The sequence below is a fragment of the Doryrhamphus excisus genome, chromosome 12, assembly GCF_030265055.1.
Source record: "Doryrhamphus excisus isolate RoL2022-K1 chromosome 12, RoL_Dexc_1.0, whole genome shotgun sequence".
Lineage (NCBI taxonomy): Eukaryota > Metazoa > Chordata > Actinopteri > Syngnathiformes > Syngnathidae > Doryrhamphus > Doryrhamphus excisus.
In genome coordinates, this window is record NC_080477.1 from 6905867 (window position 1) to 6926145 (window position 20279).

The following is a 20279-nucleotide window of genomic DNA, read 5'->3' on the forward strand; positions in this document are numbered from 1 at the left end:
TTAACACATGGCTTGCTCATACTTCTCCAAACCCTTCGCTGCTCATGCTCTCCTTTGGGGTGTCACTCGGTTCAGACAAGACAAACAAAAACGAGACGCGATGAGATTTTAACATTCCTTTTATGGATATACAGTAAACCTCGGATATATCGGATTCAATTGTTCCCACTGGTTTTGTCCGATATAAGCGAAATCCGTTATATGCATATACCAGAAAATGTCCGTTTTACGCATATATCGCATTTATATCCGGTATATGCGTAAATCGGATTTTATCCGTTATAAAAAGGCACTTCCTTGACTATGTTTCCACTGTACCTGGACGCGCAGGCAACGCTGCAAACGCTGCAAATGACGTCGTATAGCGGCCTGTCACGATTCGGCGAATCGGAGCGCCACGATGCGGCCATCCGATATATGCGAGGAAAATTTAATGGAAATGCATTGGAACGGGACTGGAGATTTTGTCCGAAATAGGCGAAATCCGTTATAAAAAATCCGATATATGCAATGAATTTTTATTGGAAATGCATTACAGAAAAATCGGTTCTTTTTTATCTGTCCATTGTGAGCGAATTTCCGATATATCCGAGGTTTACTGTAATATGCAATGACAAATATATTAGAAATATATGACAATGTATTGCAATCTACTTATTTCATTTCTGCTTCGTGACACTCTTCTTTGCTCTGTGTGTATGCTAGCAGCCCCCGCCTCCACTCACCCGAGACAAAGAAACTATACCATTGTTCTAAGAGATTTAGATTAAGATATGCCTTTATTCGTCCCTCAGTGGGGAAATTTGCATTGCACAGCAGCAAGAGTACAGAATCAGTTAAGCAGTACAAAATACACAATATAGAAATATAAACAATATAAACAACCCAAGTATTAACAAAATCAACAATTTTTGAGTTATATACAATACAATACAGCAGGGGTCTCGAACTTGCGGCCCGCTAGTTTGAGGCCCCCACCTTGATACCAAAGTTTAATGTTGAAATGACAGCTTAAAGCTGTGTGCACACCGGACACAATTAACATGATTTTGCCCCGCCCATACTGTTACCCTACCCTGTTACCCCGCCCTGTTTTGCTTTGGATTAGCAATGAAGCTAAAGGCTTATGACGCTGGGTACAAATAAATGCAGGAAATGATTTGGAATAAAAGGGAAAATACACGTCAAGATAAAGCATCTCATCAAACATGTTGTTAAAGTTACGACGCTGCTCCCAGATGGAACTGAGTACAATGCTAACTTGCCAATTGGGTACAATTATTAAGTTTCATTAATGTTCATGTTAAAGGTTAAATAACTGTTAATACTGTACATTTGAATCTGAAAAAAATCATTTTTTCTTTCTTACGTTTTTCTTATTGGCTGTTTTATTATTATTTTACTTATTTTTGATTGATTGATTTATCGTCTTTATTCTTAATTTGTTTATTTATTTATTTTTATCTTATTTTGTGTATAGAAAAATAAAAATTAAGATATTTGAGAACAGTGGAATGTTTTATCAGATATTTTGGTGTGGAAAACCAGAACCAAAGTACTGAAAAAGTTTAGGGTATAGCAGAAGCAAAAGCATTGAAGATAGTTTTTTAATTGATTTTTTTTCCAATTTTTAATAAATGCGTTTTGTTTTTGTTTTTTGAAAACCTGATGCGGCCCGGCTTCACCCAGAACCTAGCTCCGGTGGCCCCGAGGTAAATTGAATTTGAGACCCCTGCAATACAGTATGTAGATAATATGACACGAGATGAGATATATGACCAGTCTATACACTGAGATCTTGCTAGTGAGTTAATATGAGGCATTATGGAAATACTTCACATAGAACTTAGTTTATTGCATTTAGAGCCCTTAATATTGATCAGATATTGCACAGTGAATGGAGTCTGGAGTAACTATACTGAATGTAAAAGATGGAACAAACTATGGAACAAACATGTCAATGTGCTGAATCCAGAAGGAATTCTTTTTCTGCTTGTTTGGAGGCGAGAGATGATGCAAAGCGGGAATGATTTTCAAGTTTCAATTTAGTTTTGAGTCCCAGGCCTAGTGCCCTCAACAGGACTCGTCCTAGTTCAAGGTAATGTTGATCATGACTGTTGAGGGACTGTTGGACAAAGTGCGAAATTTTAATGCTTAATCAACAAACATTAGTAGTGAAGCACAAAGACATACCTTTTATCTGTATTATCGTGTATTTGCAAATTGTTATCATCTTAGGAGATGTGTTTTTTGCAGAAAAAGCTGCCTATTTTCACAAAAGAACCCAAATTTGCTGGGTCGTGAATGCTGAATTGCAAATGTACGGGGATCCGCTGTACATGCTGTGTTTGTTGACATAGGCATAATTCCTGAAATCTATAATGAGACCCCAAAAGAAGCAATACACCCTGCTGCAATGTGCATGCATTTGTGCAGCTGCATATTGCATGATAGATGGTTCTGGGTGTCTTGCTGTGAGTGGTTTTTCATCTTGTTTCATCATGGTGCAAAAGGGGGGGGCTGCAGCAGACAGAGAACATTTTAGGGCTTCTTTGGTGAGCAATTTTTTAGGCCAGATTACACCAAACGTGCACATGGTACAGCTGTTCAAAAAGTCACGAGAGAACAGAGCAGAGATGAATTGTTGTTTATTTCCAGTTTAATAGTCGGTGCTGGACTGATAGCAACACATCTGCTTCCTCTTAATGGTGGCTCGTAAAGGGGAGTATGGGGCCATACCTGGATTTAACCACATAACCTCACCTGAACATTTCGCTCTCTGGCTCTCATCTGCTATCTCTGCAAGTGTTTCGTCCTTCAGCACATCGCACTGTGGGTGCACAGATGGCCACAGATGGGGTCGCAGACCTAGCAGACTTCCTAATGTATTAAAAAGTGAAATCCCGAGCTTGGTGTGTACGTGTGAGCTCTGTCCCTGTAGCTGTTCAGATTATACAGCTGTCTATAATCCCACAGAGGGAGTAAACAGACTGGGCGGCCCCCTTATCCTCCTCTTCCTGCCTCTATTTTACTCCGCATGTCCTGAAGAAGGTAAAAATGACCAAACAACTTAATGGTGTCTCTATGAGGTGCATGCTTGAAAACATCCCATACAATGACACCACACATTTAATCAAAGAGGAAGCTCACTGAGCCATATGGTTGCATCCCCGCAGGAAACAGCCCAACACTTTGTCAGCACGGATGGCTTGTTTGTGTGCTTCTTTTAGAAGAGAATGGCCGCTTCTATTTACACCAACTTCTATCTACAACCTGGTGTGTTTATGTTGAGAAGAGTGTCTCTCATTGGGAGAGCCCCCCTTTTTGCTCATGAGGATCACTGTGTCAATGACCCTCGTACTGCACACTCCGCCGTGACACTCTTTAAATACAGAAACAACTGTTGATGGCTTCTCTGTGACAGCTCAGAAATAGGACTGAAGCAAAATAAGCCAGGAGTTATGTTGAGGAAATACGCATACATACATATACACGGATATTAGGGTGCATCAAAAAACACAATTATTGAATTTTGATATGGCTGGGTAATAAAAGTGTTCCAATATATGTAGAAACAACACATACAAAATATTTTTTTCAATACATGATTATTTAGGGGGTGGCACGGTGGAGAGTGGTTAGCGCGCAGACCTCACAGCTAGGAGACCAGGGTTCAATTCCACCCTTCACCCTCGTCCATCTCTGTGTGGAGTTTGCATGTTCTCCCCGTGCATGCGTGGGTTTTCCCACATTCCAAAAACACGCTAGGTTAATTGGCGACTCCATAGGTATGAATGTGAGTGTGAATGGTTGTTTGTCTATATGTGCCCTGTGATTGGCTGGCGACCAGTCCAGGGTGTACCCCGCCTCTCGCCCGAAGACAGCTGGGATAGGCTCCAGCACCCCCCGCAACCCTCGTGAGGAAAAGCTGCAGAAAATGAATGAATGAATGATTATTTAGGGGTGCCATCTGTTTTTGTGGAATAAAGTGGTGAACAGTTCAATGGTCGCCATGGAGATTTGAGGTCAGCAAAGACTGCAGCTCAAGAACTCTGAGGTCATCTTTATGTTTTTGTTGGTATTTATACTCCTATTACATATTACTAGCAAATTTGCGGTTTTGTCTTTGTAAATTTGTAGTCATATTTATAGGTATTTAGTGCTCATTGCCTCTACTGTAGCTAACAATAGCTAGTTACAGTTTGCTAATGACAATTAGCTAATAGCTGAGCTAGCATAACATCAACAACAGTAATATAGAGTAGACAGTATTACTGATGCCTCATATTTATTGAGAGTAGTACTGTAGTCCTACATAATCTGATATACACTTGTCCATTTATTATTTTAGGCACTGTGCCCTCAACAACTAGTTCCTTTCAGACTAGCAGTCTCAGCTTGGTCTTTGGTCTGGCCCCCCTTTGATAACCCTATAGAAAATGATGCTGTATAGAAGTTCATTGTACTCAACATTTCCAGGTCAACTTTTTGGCAATTAAACTAGAAATTGCACATTTTCCGAAATTTTTCCAAAAGTTTATGTGTGAGGTGGCACCCCTAAATCTCAATGGTTTACCTCAAAACTTTGCAAAAGACATTTTTATGTTCATTAGAAAAAAATGGAATGCCAGCCAAATTGATATTATGAATTTAAAATTTCCCATTCAAATTTGATGCACCCTAACGTACATGGATTTCTTATTCAGACTGTGATTACAATTAAAGTGTTTTTCAGCTATAAAATAGATCCCTAAGCAGTCTACAGATGGTCGGAGGAAATCTTTGGGGATTTTAGAAACGCTGTTGGGTTTATTTTGATTTTATTTTTAGGAGTAGTGTAGGCGGATCATCACTAAGACCAATCTCATGACAGCGCTGGCATTTTTAAACAAACATTTTCACTAAAATGTGAGAGAATATGCTAAACAAATGGCACATATGTCGACAATATTGTCCTACTGTTGCACCGGTTTCTGTACATATTGCACTTGGTTGTGTTCATCCACACCTAGTCGCCAAAGTCGTCATGCGCCTGTGCTCAGGTTGTAATATTGCAAGAAAGATGTGTTTCCAGCAGCTGAAAAGGGCAAACAGAAGCAGAAAAAATGACTTAACACTACTTCATCACAAAAGTAGAATGGCATATGGTGCAGTGCAGACATCTGGCAAGACCCGGCAACTCTAATTTGGATCGTCATCAAGTTGTGCACCTTTAAAACTGTACTCTAAAAACAACCCACCTGATAGTTCTCTTCGGGATTCATGCATTATTCAGTGAGAAACAGAGGAAAATGTGTGACACTGTTAACAAAAGGAAGCTTCTCACTCCTCTATATCAGTGTTTTTCAACCTTTTTTGAGCCACGGCACGTTTTTTTACATTGCAATAATCTTGTGGCACACCACTAACCAAAAATGTTACAAAATGTCACCACGACCTCACACGTGCATCAATAAGTCTATCGGAGGAACAAGGTAGGTGTTGCCACACGGACCAATATTACATTGCTCTGCCAGTCTTTACACCACAGACACTCCACAGTAGCCACGTTTTTACATCACCACTTTTTCTCTTTCCGAATGACCTTTCGGGAAACAATGGTATCCATGGAAAGGAATATTCCAATCTCTTGTCTACATGCGCCGTGAAAATCAAACAGAATAGTCAATAGGGCATGCCCAGTAAAACGTAAACATCAAGATCACGTGATACCGGCTTCCCCAAGTTTTTCTTTCACTTGTTGGAATAACTTCATATTGCCGTTTTTTTTCGTCTGTCCAGTCTTGAAATTTAGTTTGAATCAAAAACAAACTTTGCTTAGTCCAGTGCCGATTGCTGGCCTCCATTTTTAAAAGTGAAGAACGTCTGGATCTGCGTGTTACGTCATATCTGAGCATGCGCTGAAAGAACGCACCCGGGATAAATTTAAACAGGAAAAGATCAAATTCAATCTTGCTAATATTTTATAATTAAACTCAGGACATGTTTATATAGATATATATTTTCTTTTTTAATAAAACTGCACTTGTGAATAAAGTATAGAAGGGTTTAGATTCTGTTCCACAGATGGCGGTAATGCATACGAAAGCTGCTTGCCAACCGCCAATAAACAACAGAAGAAGAAAAACACCATAAAGAAGAAGGCACCCTGACAACTTTCCGTTTGAGCGGGTACAAGATACCTCAATCAGATTGGTTAAAGGAATATTCCATCCCTGTTCAATTCTTTCCGTTTGAGCAAATAAACCAAATGCAATTGGAATATTTGGGTCCATGTATACTATTGACATAATGGCTATTGACATAATATTTGCAAATGATGATCAATAAATGTTAATTATAAAAAGTGATATTGGATAATTCCTCACGGCACACCTGACGGTTTCTCAAGGTACACTAGTGTGCCGCTGCACAAAAAGCAACCAAATGTTGATGTAAACATTGTCTATGGCAGGTTTGGATGATATTTATATCCATATATGTATATAGACATAGAAGATAGCACATGCTTGTGACGACATCCACTCAGGTCTTCTTTTCGCTATCCGTGCCACATCCATTTGCTTCACACCACCGCGCCTCCTCTTGCCTTGTTTGGTCCTGGAAGGGTGTCTGGCAGAAGACTGTGGAGCCTCTGGTAGTGAGATGGAGCTCAGCTGAAAGTCAGTCCCCAGTGATGGACAGCAGCAGATCCAGCTGCACTTGTCACTGGCAGTCAAGTTGGCTGTCTGAAGCGAGGGGGGGGGGCGAGAGGGGACAGCCGGTTGAGGAGTGTGTGCATGTGTGTTTTGTGTGTGCTGGATGTTAGATCGCAGGGCCACTGATTGGGATGTCAAAGCTACACGGTGTGTGTGAAGGAGCGGGGGTGGGAGGGTGGGTACTGGGGGGTGGTGGGGGGCTCGGTCTCAGTCAGCAGCAGCTGAGTGGGTGAGCAGGTGTTACTGTATGTCTCCCAGGCTTGTGTTTCTGCAACCAGCAGAGAGACAATACACAGTTTAAACCACTTCCACACCTTGCATTGATTTGCTTCGGCTGTTTTGATGGAGCTTGTGGTTTTTTAGGACACTTGGGTCCCAGGTGACAATGTCAGTGCTGGTCTTTTTAACCTTCGTTTTCAGTTCAAGAGCTCATTTAAAAAAAAAAAAATCTCTCCTTGCTTTTTTCTCCTTGCCAGGTAGCAGAGTGCAGAAGGTTGGAACAATGCCAGATTCACCTGCGGATGTGAAAACCCAGCCCAGATCCACCCCACCCACCATGCCTCCTCCGCCCCCGGCTGTCAGCCAAGCAACCAGTCGTAATGCTTCGTTCACCCCCGCCACCAGTAAATCAAGTAAAGAACTTCACTTCTTTGTTTGTTTTCGTTGAACCTACTCCATGTTGAGCTCCTCTTCTTCTGTGCTCGAGCACCATGTCAGCAAGATAAGCAGGTTCCGAGAACAAAGTGAACCCACAGTGAAACAGCTTATGAGAAAACCTCGTTGAGAAAATTGCCACCGGTTCTACCTTTGAGACATCGTAGAAACCTCATTGGAACGAACTTGTTATAAATGAGTTTGTTTAAACAAACACCTCAAGGTAAAGTGCTGCCACACAGTTGTATTCGAGGTAAACGTACTTTATTGTGTGAAAGGCTGTGGCTACACATTAACACCAGTCTAAAAGCATGCATATACTATTACAGTATGTGCATCGATGGCGTAAGTAAGGAAATGTGCAAAACAGAGAAAACACTTCTGCACGTCTTTTCAGTCTATGTATTTATTGTTGCTTAGATATTGGTGACGCTACTTACATTAACACAATTAGGAGTTAAAGCAGATGACTACAAGGTGTTTTATACCTTTTTGGCTAAGAGAGTCATGAACCACATTTAAAAAAATATATTTCTATGAGAGACATTACCGGTAATGTTTTTTAACACTGGATAAAAACTAAATGTGTGGATTTTTAACCCTCCTCTTGTGTTAGGGTCGGCACCGACCCCTTTTTCCATTTTAATGCATAAAAAGAATCACATAACATTTATTTATTGCATCAAGGCTTTATTCTTACTTGTTTGATATTCTGCACTCAGCTTAGTAGGAACTCACTAACATGGTTAATAATAATAATAATAATAAAGGACTAGATTTTTATAGCACTTTTCAAGGCGCCCAATGTGCTTCACAATGAAGTGAACTCATTGACTCGCTCAAATCGAAACGATACCCAACTCTATTTATTATGCACCATGACTTTTTGTCATTGTTTGTCTATATGTGCCCTGCGATTGGCTGCCGTACAGTTCAGGGTGTACCCCGCCTCTCACCCAAAGTCAGCTGGGATAGCATCCAGCATCCCTAATGAGAATAAGTGGTGTAGAAAATGGATGGATGGATTTTCTACAGAATGTTTAATGTCGGTAATGTAAGTGTGACATCATTATTCTTGCTAAACGGACACTAAAATACACAGAAGGTGCTTGTCACTGCTGTCCTTCCATATAGGAACTTTTAACTTTATTGAGATGGATGGATGGATGGATGGATTTATTGTCATTGCACAATAACACAGCAGTGAAATTGCCAATAAAATGTTGTTGCCTGGTTCCTGTATAATCATAAATAATAAATAATGTGGAGAATAAATAGATGTAATAATATAATTTATAATAATAATTATAAATATAATGATATAATGATATAATAATATAATAATATAAATATAATAATTTGTACAAATAATTTAAATAATTTAGAATAAATAATACTAATAATAAATAATAATTAAATACACAAACAGTAGTGACTTTTACGATAATATTTAAGAAGGATAGGGCGCATGTAGTTCATATACAGATAAAAGGTAATCATATATTTTTTAGTTCATAAAAAAAATTAAATAAATGGGACTAACAAGTATCTGCGACCAGTCCAGGGTGTACCCCGCCTCTCCCTCAAAGTCAGCTGGCATAGGCTCCAGCATACCCCGCGACCCTAGTGAGGATAATCGGTATAGACAATGGATGGATAATACGCCACGTAAACGAGTCTCGCATATTTCATGTTGGCAGCCTGGTCATCGTTGTTACGCTCCCATCTCCTGTAGATATAATTATAACAAATATAATTCTGACATTTTTCAGCCAATTCATTCGCTATTAATACTCAAGCAAATGTTACTAGCCTGAATGAAGATGTCATTCATACTTTGAGCATACATTTCTGAGATGTATTTGGATGTTACTCATGCTGTTCTACCGTCTGATGTGAGTATTTCGAAGGAGGCCAATGGAATCATTAAACGTCAGCATGAGACGCAGTGGAGTTAACTGCCATCAGCATTGAACACATTTGTGTAACCCGACCCTTCAAAATGTGTGGTTCTCTCGTCTGGAAGCTACTTGAGTGTCAAGTGTGCTCCTCAGTGGGCGTGTCTTTTGGTGAGCTAAACGCCCTTGCTGTTGACAAGTGTCTTTGAGTGCTTGTGCGAGGGGGCGGCTGTAGCATTGTGTGCGCGCACATGTGTCTGTGTTGTTTACCAGCTGGCAGGAGGGCGTCAGGACAGGGGGGCATCAGCCGGGGTGGCGTTGCGACGAGGAGGCTACTTTCTTCCCTATATAGCAATGTCAGGCCATGTTGTTTCACCTGTTATGGCGGGTGGTCAGCGGTGTAGTGGTCTCCTTGCACGCCTCTCTCCTCTTCCTCTCTAAAACCAGAACACAAGTGTCGTCTGTTGGGGTCACATGGTTGTGTCCAAATGTGTACACACCACCTACTGTATAGAACAGGAGTGGTTGCATTGCTTTAACAAAATTGGCGGAGGGCCAGACTATATATTTTACATAACAGTCCACATAGAATTATTGTATCTGTAAAAGTGTCATGAAAATCTGCGATATGTGCTTGAGTCCCTTTTTTCAGGAGCACTTTGTAAACAGTAGACCGCATCAAATAACCAAATTACTTAAACCATCAAAAGGTTGGCTCAAGCCATGATGCCATGTTGTATGTTAAGTTTAAATGAAATACTTTGGAAAGAACAAGCGGGCCGTATTCAAATACTTGGCGGGCCGTATGTGGCCCCCGGGCCGTAGTTTGCCCACACCAGGGATAGAGGAATAAGCCAAGCATGAGCAAATACAGGGTCGACATCATCGCTTGATTTACATGTTGATTTTAGTTCAGCTGATTGGTATTGGGCGGCACGGCGGTCGAGTGGCTAGCGCGCAGACCTCACAGCTAGGAGACTAGGGTTCAATTCCACCCTCGGCCATCTCTGTGTGGAGTTTGCATGTTCTCCCTGTGCAAGCATGGGTTTTCGGTTTCCTCCCACATTCCAAAAACATGCTAGGTTAATTGGCGACTCCAAATTGTCCATAGGTATGAATGTGAGTGTGAATGGTTGTTTGTCTATATGTGCCCTGTGATTGGCTGGCGACCAGTCCAGGGTGTACCTCGCCTCTCGCCCGAAGACAGCTGGGATAGGCTCCAGCACCCCCGCGACCCTCATGAGGAAAAAGCGGTAGAAAATGAATGAATTAATTAATTTGTTGGGGGGAGCGGCACGGCGGTCGAGTGGTTAGCGCGCAGACCTCACAGCTACGAGACCAGGGTTCAATTCCACCCTCGGGCATCTCTGTACGGAGTTTTCATGTTCTCCCCGTGCATTCCGGTTTCCTCCCACATTCCAAAAACATGCTAGGTTAATTGGCGACTCCAAATTGTCCATAGGTATGAATGTGAGTGTGAATGGTTGTTTGTCTATATGTGCCCTGTGATTGGCTGGCGACCAGTCCAGGGTGTACCGAAGACAGCTGGGACACCCTCGTGAGGAAAAGCGGTAGAAAATGAATGAATGAATGAATGAAATTAATAGCGATTTGAACTTAAAATGGAGGAAGGGTCAGAGTTTGTTTGTGCCTGTGTGTGTGAATATTTGACTCCATTAAGAATATGCAAGTGATTATTCGAATATGTGGTTGAATGTTGATGCTATTCTGAACCTCAAAGCTGCAAATCTGCTTTCAGCTGGTGGACATGTGCAGCCCCACATTTAGCTACACACCTGCCATTGGAATAAAAGCAACACGGGCCACAGGACTATTTTTGGCACCTCATTTACAAGTTCCTCTTATAGTTGTGTCCTAGTGAGTGAGTTGGCGAAGGGGGGAGAGGCGGGTGAGGAACAGGGTGAAATAGACACAAGAGCAGGTGGACGGTCAAATGGTAACATTTGTGAGACAGCTGAAGTGAGCAAAAAAGCGGACACATGATTATGATAATGAATGTGTATGCATCATATACTCCATTCATGGTTTCTTGTTTTAGGTCGCATGTGTCTTCTATTTAATTCTCCATGCACTCTTTCATCAACAGGCTAAATCGCAAAAGAGTGTCAGCACCCATCTTGCCCCCAGATGTGGCAGACGCCCCTCGGGCTTCCTGAGAAACTAAATGACCCAATTCATTTTGAACCCCCCTCTTCTGTTTATCTACAGTGCTAAATGGGAGCAGTCACTCCCCCACGTCGTTGAACGGCGCCCCGTCCACTCCAAACGGCTTCAGTAACGGGCCGGCCATGTCGTCAACATCCTCGCTGTCCAACCAACAGCTCCCGCCAGCCTGTGGCGCCCGCCAGCTCTGCAAACTGAAGCGCTTTCTGACCACATTGCAGCAGTTTGGTAACGACATCTCGCCTGAGATTGGGGAGCGAGTGCGTAGCCTCGTGCTGGGGCTGGTGGTAAGTTTGTGGACAGTTTTAATCATTCGATCAGACCGAAAATCCACACATTTAAATGGTCAAATACAAAAGTGCAGGGATCCACTCTATATTGCCTACCATGAATATCGTCCATTCTTTGTTCCCATCAACCATTATAGCAGTCATTGCAATGGTTAACTTCATATGTCTTGTCTTGCACAGAACTCTACACTCACCATCGAAGAGTTTCATTCCAAACTTCATGAAGCCACCAACTTCCCTCTGAGGCCTTTCGTCATTCCCTTCCTGAAGGTAAATATAGTTCACAGGGTTGTCTGCACAGGTGTGTGTATGTTTATATGCAATATTTTTAGCTCTGCCCTGGATTCTATGACCTGCATGCTACATATACATTGCTGAATATCAGTTTTCTATGTCCCTAAGTTAGGGTTTCCCAAACTTCCCAAACTTGTATCATCCTGGTATCCAAACTAGGGATCGACCGATATGGTTTTTTTGGGGGCCGATGCCGATACCGATTTTTTTCCATCACCCTTAGCCGATGGCTGCTTTTGCTTGGGCCGATATTTGTGGCCGATACTGCTTTTGCTCCCTCAATTTTCATGAAAAAATTACCATGATCGGCATGGCGGTCTAGTGGTTAGCGCGCAGACCTCACAGCTAGGAGACCAGGGTTCAATTCCACCCTCGGGCATTCTCTGTGTGGAGTTTACATGTTCTCCCCGTGCATGCGTGGGTTTCTCCGGGTACTCCGGTTTCCTCCCACATTCCAAAAACATGCTAGGTTAATTGGCGACTCCAAATTGTCCATAGGTATGAATGTGAGTGTGAATGGTTGTTTGTCTATATGTGCCCTGTGATTGGCTGGCCACCAGTCCAGGGTGTACCCCGCCTCGCCCGAAGACAGCTGGGATAGGCTCCAGCACCCCCCGCGGCCATACTACCTTACACATCGTAGTCGTAGTAAGCAGTGATATTTATAAGTTGTGCACCACAATGAAACATTATTGAATAGACACATTTGTGTACTAGTAAAGTGTTTTTAATCCAGAAAAAAATGCTCAATGGTCAAACAATAATTTGTGAAGCAAAGGTGAGAAAAATACACAGAGAAATGGAAGCGCTAGATTTTGTAGCTTGTGCAAAATCAGCACTTGGTATTGGATCTAATGGGTGGTGTTTCATTGTGACCACTTCAAATTGTCACAGCAATGTGATTCACTCACCTGTGCCATCATTTGATTTGCTGCCGCTAATAAAATACTTGTTTAGGAGGCACTGGTTCATCACTTTTTGCTGTTTTCCTTCATAAGTTGTTGAAGAATTAGTCCATGTTGGCAGAGACGCCATGATAGATGTTTTCGTAGTCAAACGATTGTTTACGGGTGAAGAACGGGTGTGGGTAAAACGCGGACTGTGGACTACGGACCGTGGACCGCGGTCTAAATAAACGATTCTGATTGGTCCATTTCAAGATTTGCAAGGATTGGCTTGCAAATTACCAGCGGAATTACGCAGTCCGTGTTTTACCAACACCCAACAAGAACCGCTTTAATAAAAACTCTTGGCAGTATGGAATGCCAAAGTGCACTTGCCCGACGGGAATATCACTGATTGGATTTACTTGCCCGAATTTTGTTTTAATTTGCCCCGGGCCATCAGTACATCGTCATTGTTGAGCCCTGCGGCTTAGTAAAGTGTTAAAAGCAAGCTAACTGTATTACTTGTGAAAACGCGCTCTTGTTGTGATTCAACAGTGGGGGCGGGGTACCGCGACTACGTGTGTTGCGGGGTCTTTAAATCATGCGGTAAATCATGCGGAAAGGAATATTCCAATCTCTTGTCTACATGCGCCGTGAAAATCAACCAGAATAGTCATTAGGGCATGCCCAGTAAAACGTAAACATCAACATCACGTGATACCGGCTTCCCCGAGTTTTTCTTTCACTTGTTGGAATAACTCCGTATTGCCAGTTTTTCGTCTGTCCAGTCTTGAAATTTAGTTTGAATCAAAAACAAACTTTGCTTAGTCCAGTGCCGATTGCTGGCCTCCATTTTTAAAAGTGAAGAACGTCTGAAAAATACATCGGCGAACCCACGCGCGTATCGGCCAATACAAGAAAAAAACGCAAATATCGGCCCCGATATATCGGCCGGCCGATGTATCGGTCCATCTTTAATCCAAACTAATAAAAATAAAACAATATACTAATAAAAAGTGTCCTGCTTTGAGCTGAGAGGGCAACCTATTCTTCTTTTACTATTTATATCAACAGAATGTAGACTATTCATTTGAATATCCCGGAAAAAAAAAGTGGGCTTTGTGTATGTGTGTGCACAAGTGTCATACATCCCAGTGTGCGGTCATCTTCCACATGTGGGACATTGGAGCAGAGTCTGTGTTTTATCAAGCAGACAGGTCTTAGAGAGCTATTTGACAGCACTTGTACACACGCACAATACACACCTCAGCACATCAGAGAGAGACACATGGCAGAGGAATGTGTCGAGAGATCTGTCTTATCTCATTGAGTCTCTTCATCTATCACTCCTCTTTTTTCACTCCCTTATCTGGCTTTAATTCACTCTCCACTGTACAGCTTTGAGCCCGGTTCTTTTCCTCTCAACACTTTTTTTTTTTTTTCCACCTCACATTAATGAATGCTTTTCATTTTTTCTCTACTGCAGGCAAACTTGCCCTTGCTACAGAGGGAGTTGCTGCACTGTGCCAGGCTGGCCAAGCAGACGCCAGCACAATACCTGGCCCAACACGAGCAGCTTCTCTTGGACGCCAACGCCAGCTCACCGCTGGATTCTTCGGAGATTATGATGGAGATGAATGAGCATGGCAAGAGAAGGACCCCTGACAGGTAGCAGCAATCTCTATATCAGTGTTTTTCAACCTTTTTTGAGCCACGGCACGTTATTTACATTGGAAAAATCTTGTGGCACACCGCTAACCAAAAATGTTCCAAAATGTCACCACGACCTCACACGTGCATCAATAAGTCTATCGGAGGAACAAGGTAGGTGTTGCCACACGGACCAATATTACATTGCTCTGCCAGTCTTTACACCACAGACACTCCACAGTAGCCACGTTTTTACATCACCACTTTTTCTCTTTCCGAATGACCTTTCGGGAAACAATGGAACATGGAAAGGAATATTCCAATCTCTTGTCTACATGCGCCGTGAAAATCAAACAGAATAGTCAATAGGGCATGCCCAGTAAAACGTAAACATCAACATCACGTGATACCGGCTTCCCCGAGTTTTTCTTTCACTTGTTGGAATAACTCCGTATTGCCAGTTTTTCGTCTGTCCAGTCTTGAAATTTAGTTTGAATCAAAAACAAACTTTGCTTAGTCCAGTGCCGATTGCTGGCCTCCATTTTTTAAAAGTGAAGAACGTCTGGATCTGCGTGTTACGTCATATCTGAGCATGCGCAGAAAGAACGCACCCGGGATCAATTTAAACAGGAAAAGATCAAATTCAATCTTGCTAATATTTTATAATTAAACTCAGGACATGTTTTATATAGATATATATTTTCTTTTTTAATAAAACTGCACTTGTGAATAAAGTATAGAAGGGTTTAGATTCTGTTCCACAGATGGCGGTAATGCATACGAAAGCTGCTTGCCAACCGCCAATAAACAACAGAAGAAGAAAAACACCACAAAGAAGAACGCACCCTGACAACTTTCCATTTGAGCGGGTACAATATACCTCAATCGGATTGGTTAAAGGAATATTCCATCCTTGTTCAATTCTTTCCGTTTGAGCAAATAAACCAAATGCAATTGGAATATTTGGGTCCATGTATACTATTGACATAATGACTATTGACATAATATTTGCAAATGATGATTAATAAATGTTAATTATAAAAAGTGATATTGGATAATTCCTCACGGCACACCTGACGGTTTCTCAAGGTACACTAGTGTGCTGCGGCACAGTGGTTGAAAATCACTGCTCTATATGAATCTCAATATGAAGGAAATTGAAGGATTCCAGTGTCTATGAATCCGCAACACTGATGCCAGGCTGCCTCTCCCAGCTGTCTTCTAGCAAGGCATCAGTGAGAAACAGAGAGAAACAACACTGTCCTATGGTGGCTTATTAAGAGCTGTTTTCACCTGGAACGCATTATTCGCTCTTAATTGAGTGTGAAGTGACTTTTACTCCCGACTCTTTGCTTTTTTTTTTCTGCAAACTGCTCTCTTTCCACTGCATCTCACATCCCTGACTTGCTCAATCTCCTTCTCCGCTCTTTAACTGCACGACCTGCAGGCTCCCAGCAGCCGTCCATATGTCAGGGATGTGTCCAGATGGCGATGTGCTGACCGTAACACTGAACACATCCTCCGCAGGGTGATGGGAGGTTGGGGGGGGTTTGGATGGGACTGTAATCCACACACCTCCGCCTCCCGACCTCTTGCCTTGTGCACAGCAGGCCAGGCTTGAGTGAAGTGTGTGTGTGTGTGGGGGGGGGGGGGCGGCATGTTCAGGCAGGGGCAAAGCTATCGCGGTGCCAGCTGTTCCTATGATTTGTCAGCGGCCGGATCCAAGGATGTGTATGCGCATTGGCGACGCGCTCAAAATACACACACAGATAATAATGTACACCGATAGTAACGCACATCTACAACATTTGTCCACGATGCATTCATTGGCCTTTGATCCCCCACATGATAAAGAGTGATTTCCATCTGAATGCCTGGCTAGTGCCATCCAGCTAAACAGATTAATATCAACACTCCCATTTAAACTGACCAGATGGCTGGAAAACACAGCATCACGCTCTCTCCCTCATGCACACGCTCACTGAAAGAACTTCTACAGTGTCTCTAAACATCTGCCAAACAAACAGTGTTCAGTTCATATTGCCCCTTAAGCCGGGGGCTGGGTGGGAGGGAGAGGAATAGTTGCAATTTAAGAGCAGGCCGAGGGATATTCAGATTAAACGCTCGAGACGCAGGGTGTACGCTTGAACTTGGCTTTGTTTGATACATATGGCATGCAGCTGTGTGAGAGCTCCGGAGCGGCGCTGTCTCACTGTAACTGAACAACAAGCAGCTCTCCATGGGAATACACTGTTATGTGTGTGTGTGTGTGTGTAAGTGCGTACGTCTCTACATGCACACCACCATGTGGGAGCTGTCGAATTTGTAGTTTTCACACAGTTCAGGTTTGCTCCAGCTTAAGCACACGAGCAGCTGCAATCACTGATAAATAAGATGGCTCCTGGGAATCTAAATTTGGGAGTTGGGAAAATTGATGAACTTGTACAACAAAGCCTGTCTTTGTGCACAAGCAAATTCCTTACCAGCTTCAGTAAAATGTGTAATTCATTTCATTTCTAAAATCACAAATACTTAAACTTGTTGATATAGTTCATCTTCAAACAGCTAAAATAATGCATAAGGCTAAAAATGTCATCCAATACTTCTCATCCAAGAGGAGAAATATGATCTCAGGGAACACTTCTATGCTAGGACTACGTTAAAAAGCCATAGCATTTCAGTATGTGGAATCGAACTATGGAATGGATTGAGTAAGGACCTCAAACAATGCACAACGATGAGCCAATTCAAGAAACAATACAAGCAGTTGATGTTTGCTAAATACAAGGATGAAGAGTCTTGAACCAGTCATGATGTGCTATATATATCACTATATTGACACTTACTATGGTACACATTATGTCATTGGATGCTCATATCACCTTGTACTTCGGTACGAGGTACATTATTAAAAAAACTAGAAATTTCCCGTGGAAATTTTGATGGGCATGCCACCTGTTCTGTGGACCTCGGGCCCGGTGTGCCAATGGCTACCGTGCTAGCACCTAGCAAGAAAGCCTCAAGTGCCGAAAAGGTTGATGCACTCCCATAGTGTCCCCACATCTTGCCATGTGTCTGTTTGCCTTTAGGCATGAGTAAATTAGCTTAAATGCTAACATGCTAACGGCTACCATGGTAGCACCTAGCAAGACAGCCTCAGGTCCCGAAAAGTTTGGGGCAGTCTCACAGTGTCATTGTCAGTGCATTATTAAAAACAAAAAAACAAAAAAAACATAAACTGTATTATGGAAAGCAGGAAGTGAACAAATGTAACAGTTACTGATTGTAAAATTACCAGATGGAGGGGTAGGATTTAATAAGCTTTGCTTCTTCCTACTCCTTTTGGACATGTGGAACTGTGACCTGATTATGGGATGCACTCAATTGTAATCTGATGCATGTTTAAATGAAATAAAACCATTACCATTTATTTTTCCACTCTGTCCATCGACTATCTTAGGAAGGTGTACAAATGACTTTGTTGGGCCATGTTTCTGCATTTCATAGACCTAATAGCATACTGGATGTGAAGGAGACAGGTCCATTTCATGAGGACATCTTTGGTCACGTGTTGAACGTAGTAAGAACATAGCTTGGCAAATATTGTCAAGGCTTTGCAATGCGGTTACATATTGGCAGCAAACAAATACAGAAATCTGTTTTGTTGTCAGCAATAATACACCATTCATTCCACACTTCATTGCTACAGCTGTAAAAACACTGACGGCTTTGGTGTAGGGACACTTTGGTGTTTCTCTAACACTGAAGTGTTTTCAATAATGCACCGTAATTAATCTATATTCCCAAGTCACACTTTGTAACAATATAAAACACTCGATTTCACACCTTTGAGGTTTATGTTTATTTTATTCTTCTGTCCACTCTCCCAGGACCAAAGACTCCTCAGAGAGAGATGGCTTGCACCCCGAGCACTTGGCAAAAAGACCTTGCACCATAAGTCCCAGCCAGCGCTTCAGTCCCAGCACGGGACTCTCTGCTCACCCGCCTCCCAACGGCCTCTCCACGCACCCTCCCAACGGCCTTCCCCACCCACCAAACCATCAAATGGCTCCTCAGCATTACCGCTTGGAGGACATGGCGCTGGCACACCAATACAGAGACGCTTACAGGCATAATGAACATCGAGACGGCCGTGACAGACATCGACAGACAGGTAGAACATAATTCAGTATTCATATGAAACATATGAAACACCGCAGATTCCTATATATTATGTTGAAATAGTGAAGGTGCATACAAAAGTGGGGTGTCTGTCACAAACAAAGACCAGTTGTCAGTCCACTGTGTTAATCCTGTGTTGCTATATAAAGCCCACAGCCTTACATACCCACGGGCTACAACTGTGGCAACCATATATGCCTTCCTTCTGCTCACCCCAAAAAGAAAGAGATGCATTCTCTACCAAACTGATGGCAATCCAATGGCAAGAATGCAGAATTGCAAAAATGTAAGGATTCACTGCATATGTGCTTGATATGACCTGTGTTTGTGTTACAGCAGTGCATGGAGCCCGCCAAGAGGAAGTGATTGACCACCGTCTAACAGATCGAGAGTGGGCAGAAGAATGGAAGCACCTTGATAATGTAGGTACCGGCATGATTGACATTTTTAATACCGGTTATTGATGTGCGATACCATCGATATCCTTTTTGATCCCAAACTGAGTAGAATTCAGCTATTCCGATACCGGTTCCGTTTACGATTGGCCGTTCTTTCAACATACTTGGGTTTTAGCACTTACCCATTATGCATTTACCCAGGCGGAAGAAAAAGTAATTCCTAGCAACCACATATAATTTAGACAAGATGTCAATAATTAACTCAGTGTATTCCTGTTCATGTTATACATTACCTCAAATCACCGAAGTATTAAAGGGTATAAAGATCAATACGTCAGTATCGATCCGCACATGACTATTGCCAATGTCATTCATATGCATTCAGTGTGCTGACACCCAACTTCACGAAGGCATTAGAACACACCAGACGCACATACAGTACACACTCATGCAGAGAAATATGGCCCCAGAAGGAGCTCGGGACCCAACAGAGAGCAGCTCCAGCTGGGCAGAGCAGCTGAGACAAGAGCTGCAGTCATGGAGAGAACCGGCCAGGCCTGGACCCCTGCCAAATTAGAAACACTTCACTGAAATAAATATAGCTTACTGAGAGGGGATGGAATGGCGGAGAGTGAGGAATGAAGGCAGAGCGAGGGAACAACGGAGAAGAAATTTGAATGCGAATAATGGGAAGGCTTGAATGGCGACCATGCTAAGCACATTTAGCAGTGCAGACAACGCCGGGAAGTGTGGATGAAAGTGACATGAGAATGCGAGGTAAAAGACAAAAAATGAAAGGCAATCTGTTGAGTTGGCAGCGAATGGAGCAAAAGGGTGGAAGGAATCGGCTCAACTTTTTCATCTGTAGCCCAGCTGTTATATTATGACGGTAATGCTATTACAAATTTACATTGACTGACTAGCACATGGACGAGAACTGCAGTGTTTTTCAACCTTTTTTAGCCACGGCACGTTTTTTTACATTGGAAAAATCTTGTGGCACACCGCTTACCAAAAATGTTACAAAATGTCACCACAAGCTCACACGTGCATCAATAAGTCTATCGGAGGAACAAGGTAGGTGTTGCCACACGGACCAATATTACATTGCTCTGCCAGTCTTTACACCACAGACACTCCACAG

The 20279-nt window shown here is 42.5% G+C and overlaps 1 protein-coding gene across 8 annotated transcripts in view; it reads left to right on the plus strand.

Moving 5' to 3' along the window:
- Window positions 1–20279, plus strand: part of cbfa2t3 (CBFA2/RUNX1 partner transcriptional co-repressor 3) — a 68991-nt gene that overhangs the window by 34848 nt on the left and 13864 nt on the right. For 6 of the 8 annotated variants that reach the window (XM_058088343.1, XM_058088345.1, XM_058088346.1 and 3 more), the window contains exons 2-7: window positions 7175–7330; window positions 11480–11721; window positions 11905–11994; window positions 14392–14573; window positions 18446–18729; window positions 19074–19159. In XM_058088343.1, coding sequence (XP_057944326.1) covers window positions 7175–7330; window positions 11480–11721; window positions 11905–11994; window positions 14392–14573; window positions 18446–18729; window positions 19074–19159 — 1040 coding nt within the window. The remainder of the gene's footprint in view (window positions 1–7174; window positions 7331–11479; window positions 11722–11904; window positions 11995–14391; window positions 14574–18445; window positions 18730–19073; window positions 19160–20279) is intronic. The other 2 variants (XM_058088344.1, XM_058088350.1) reach the window with 1 other exon arrangement.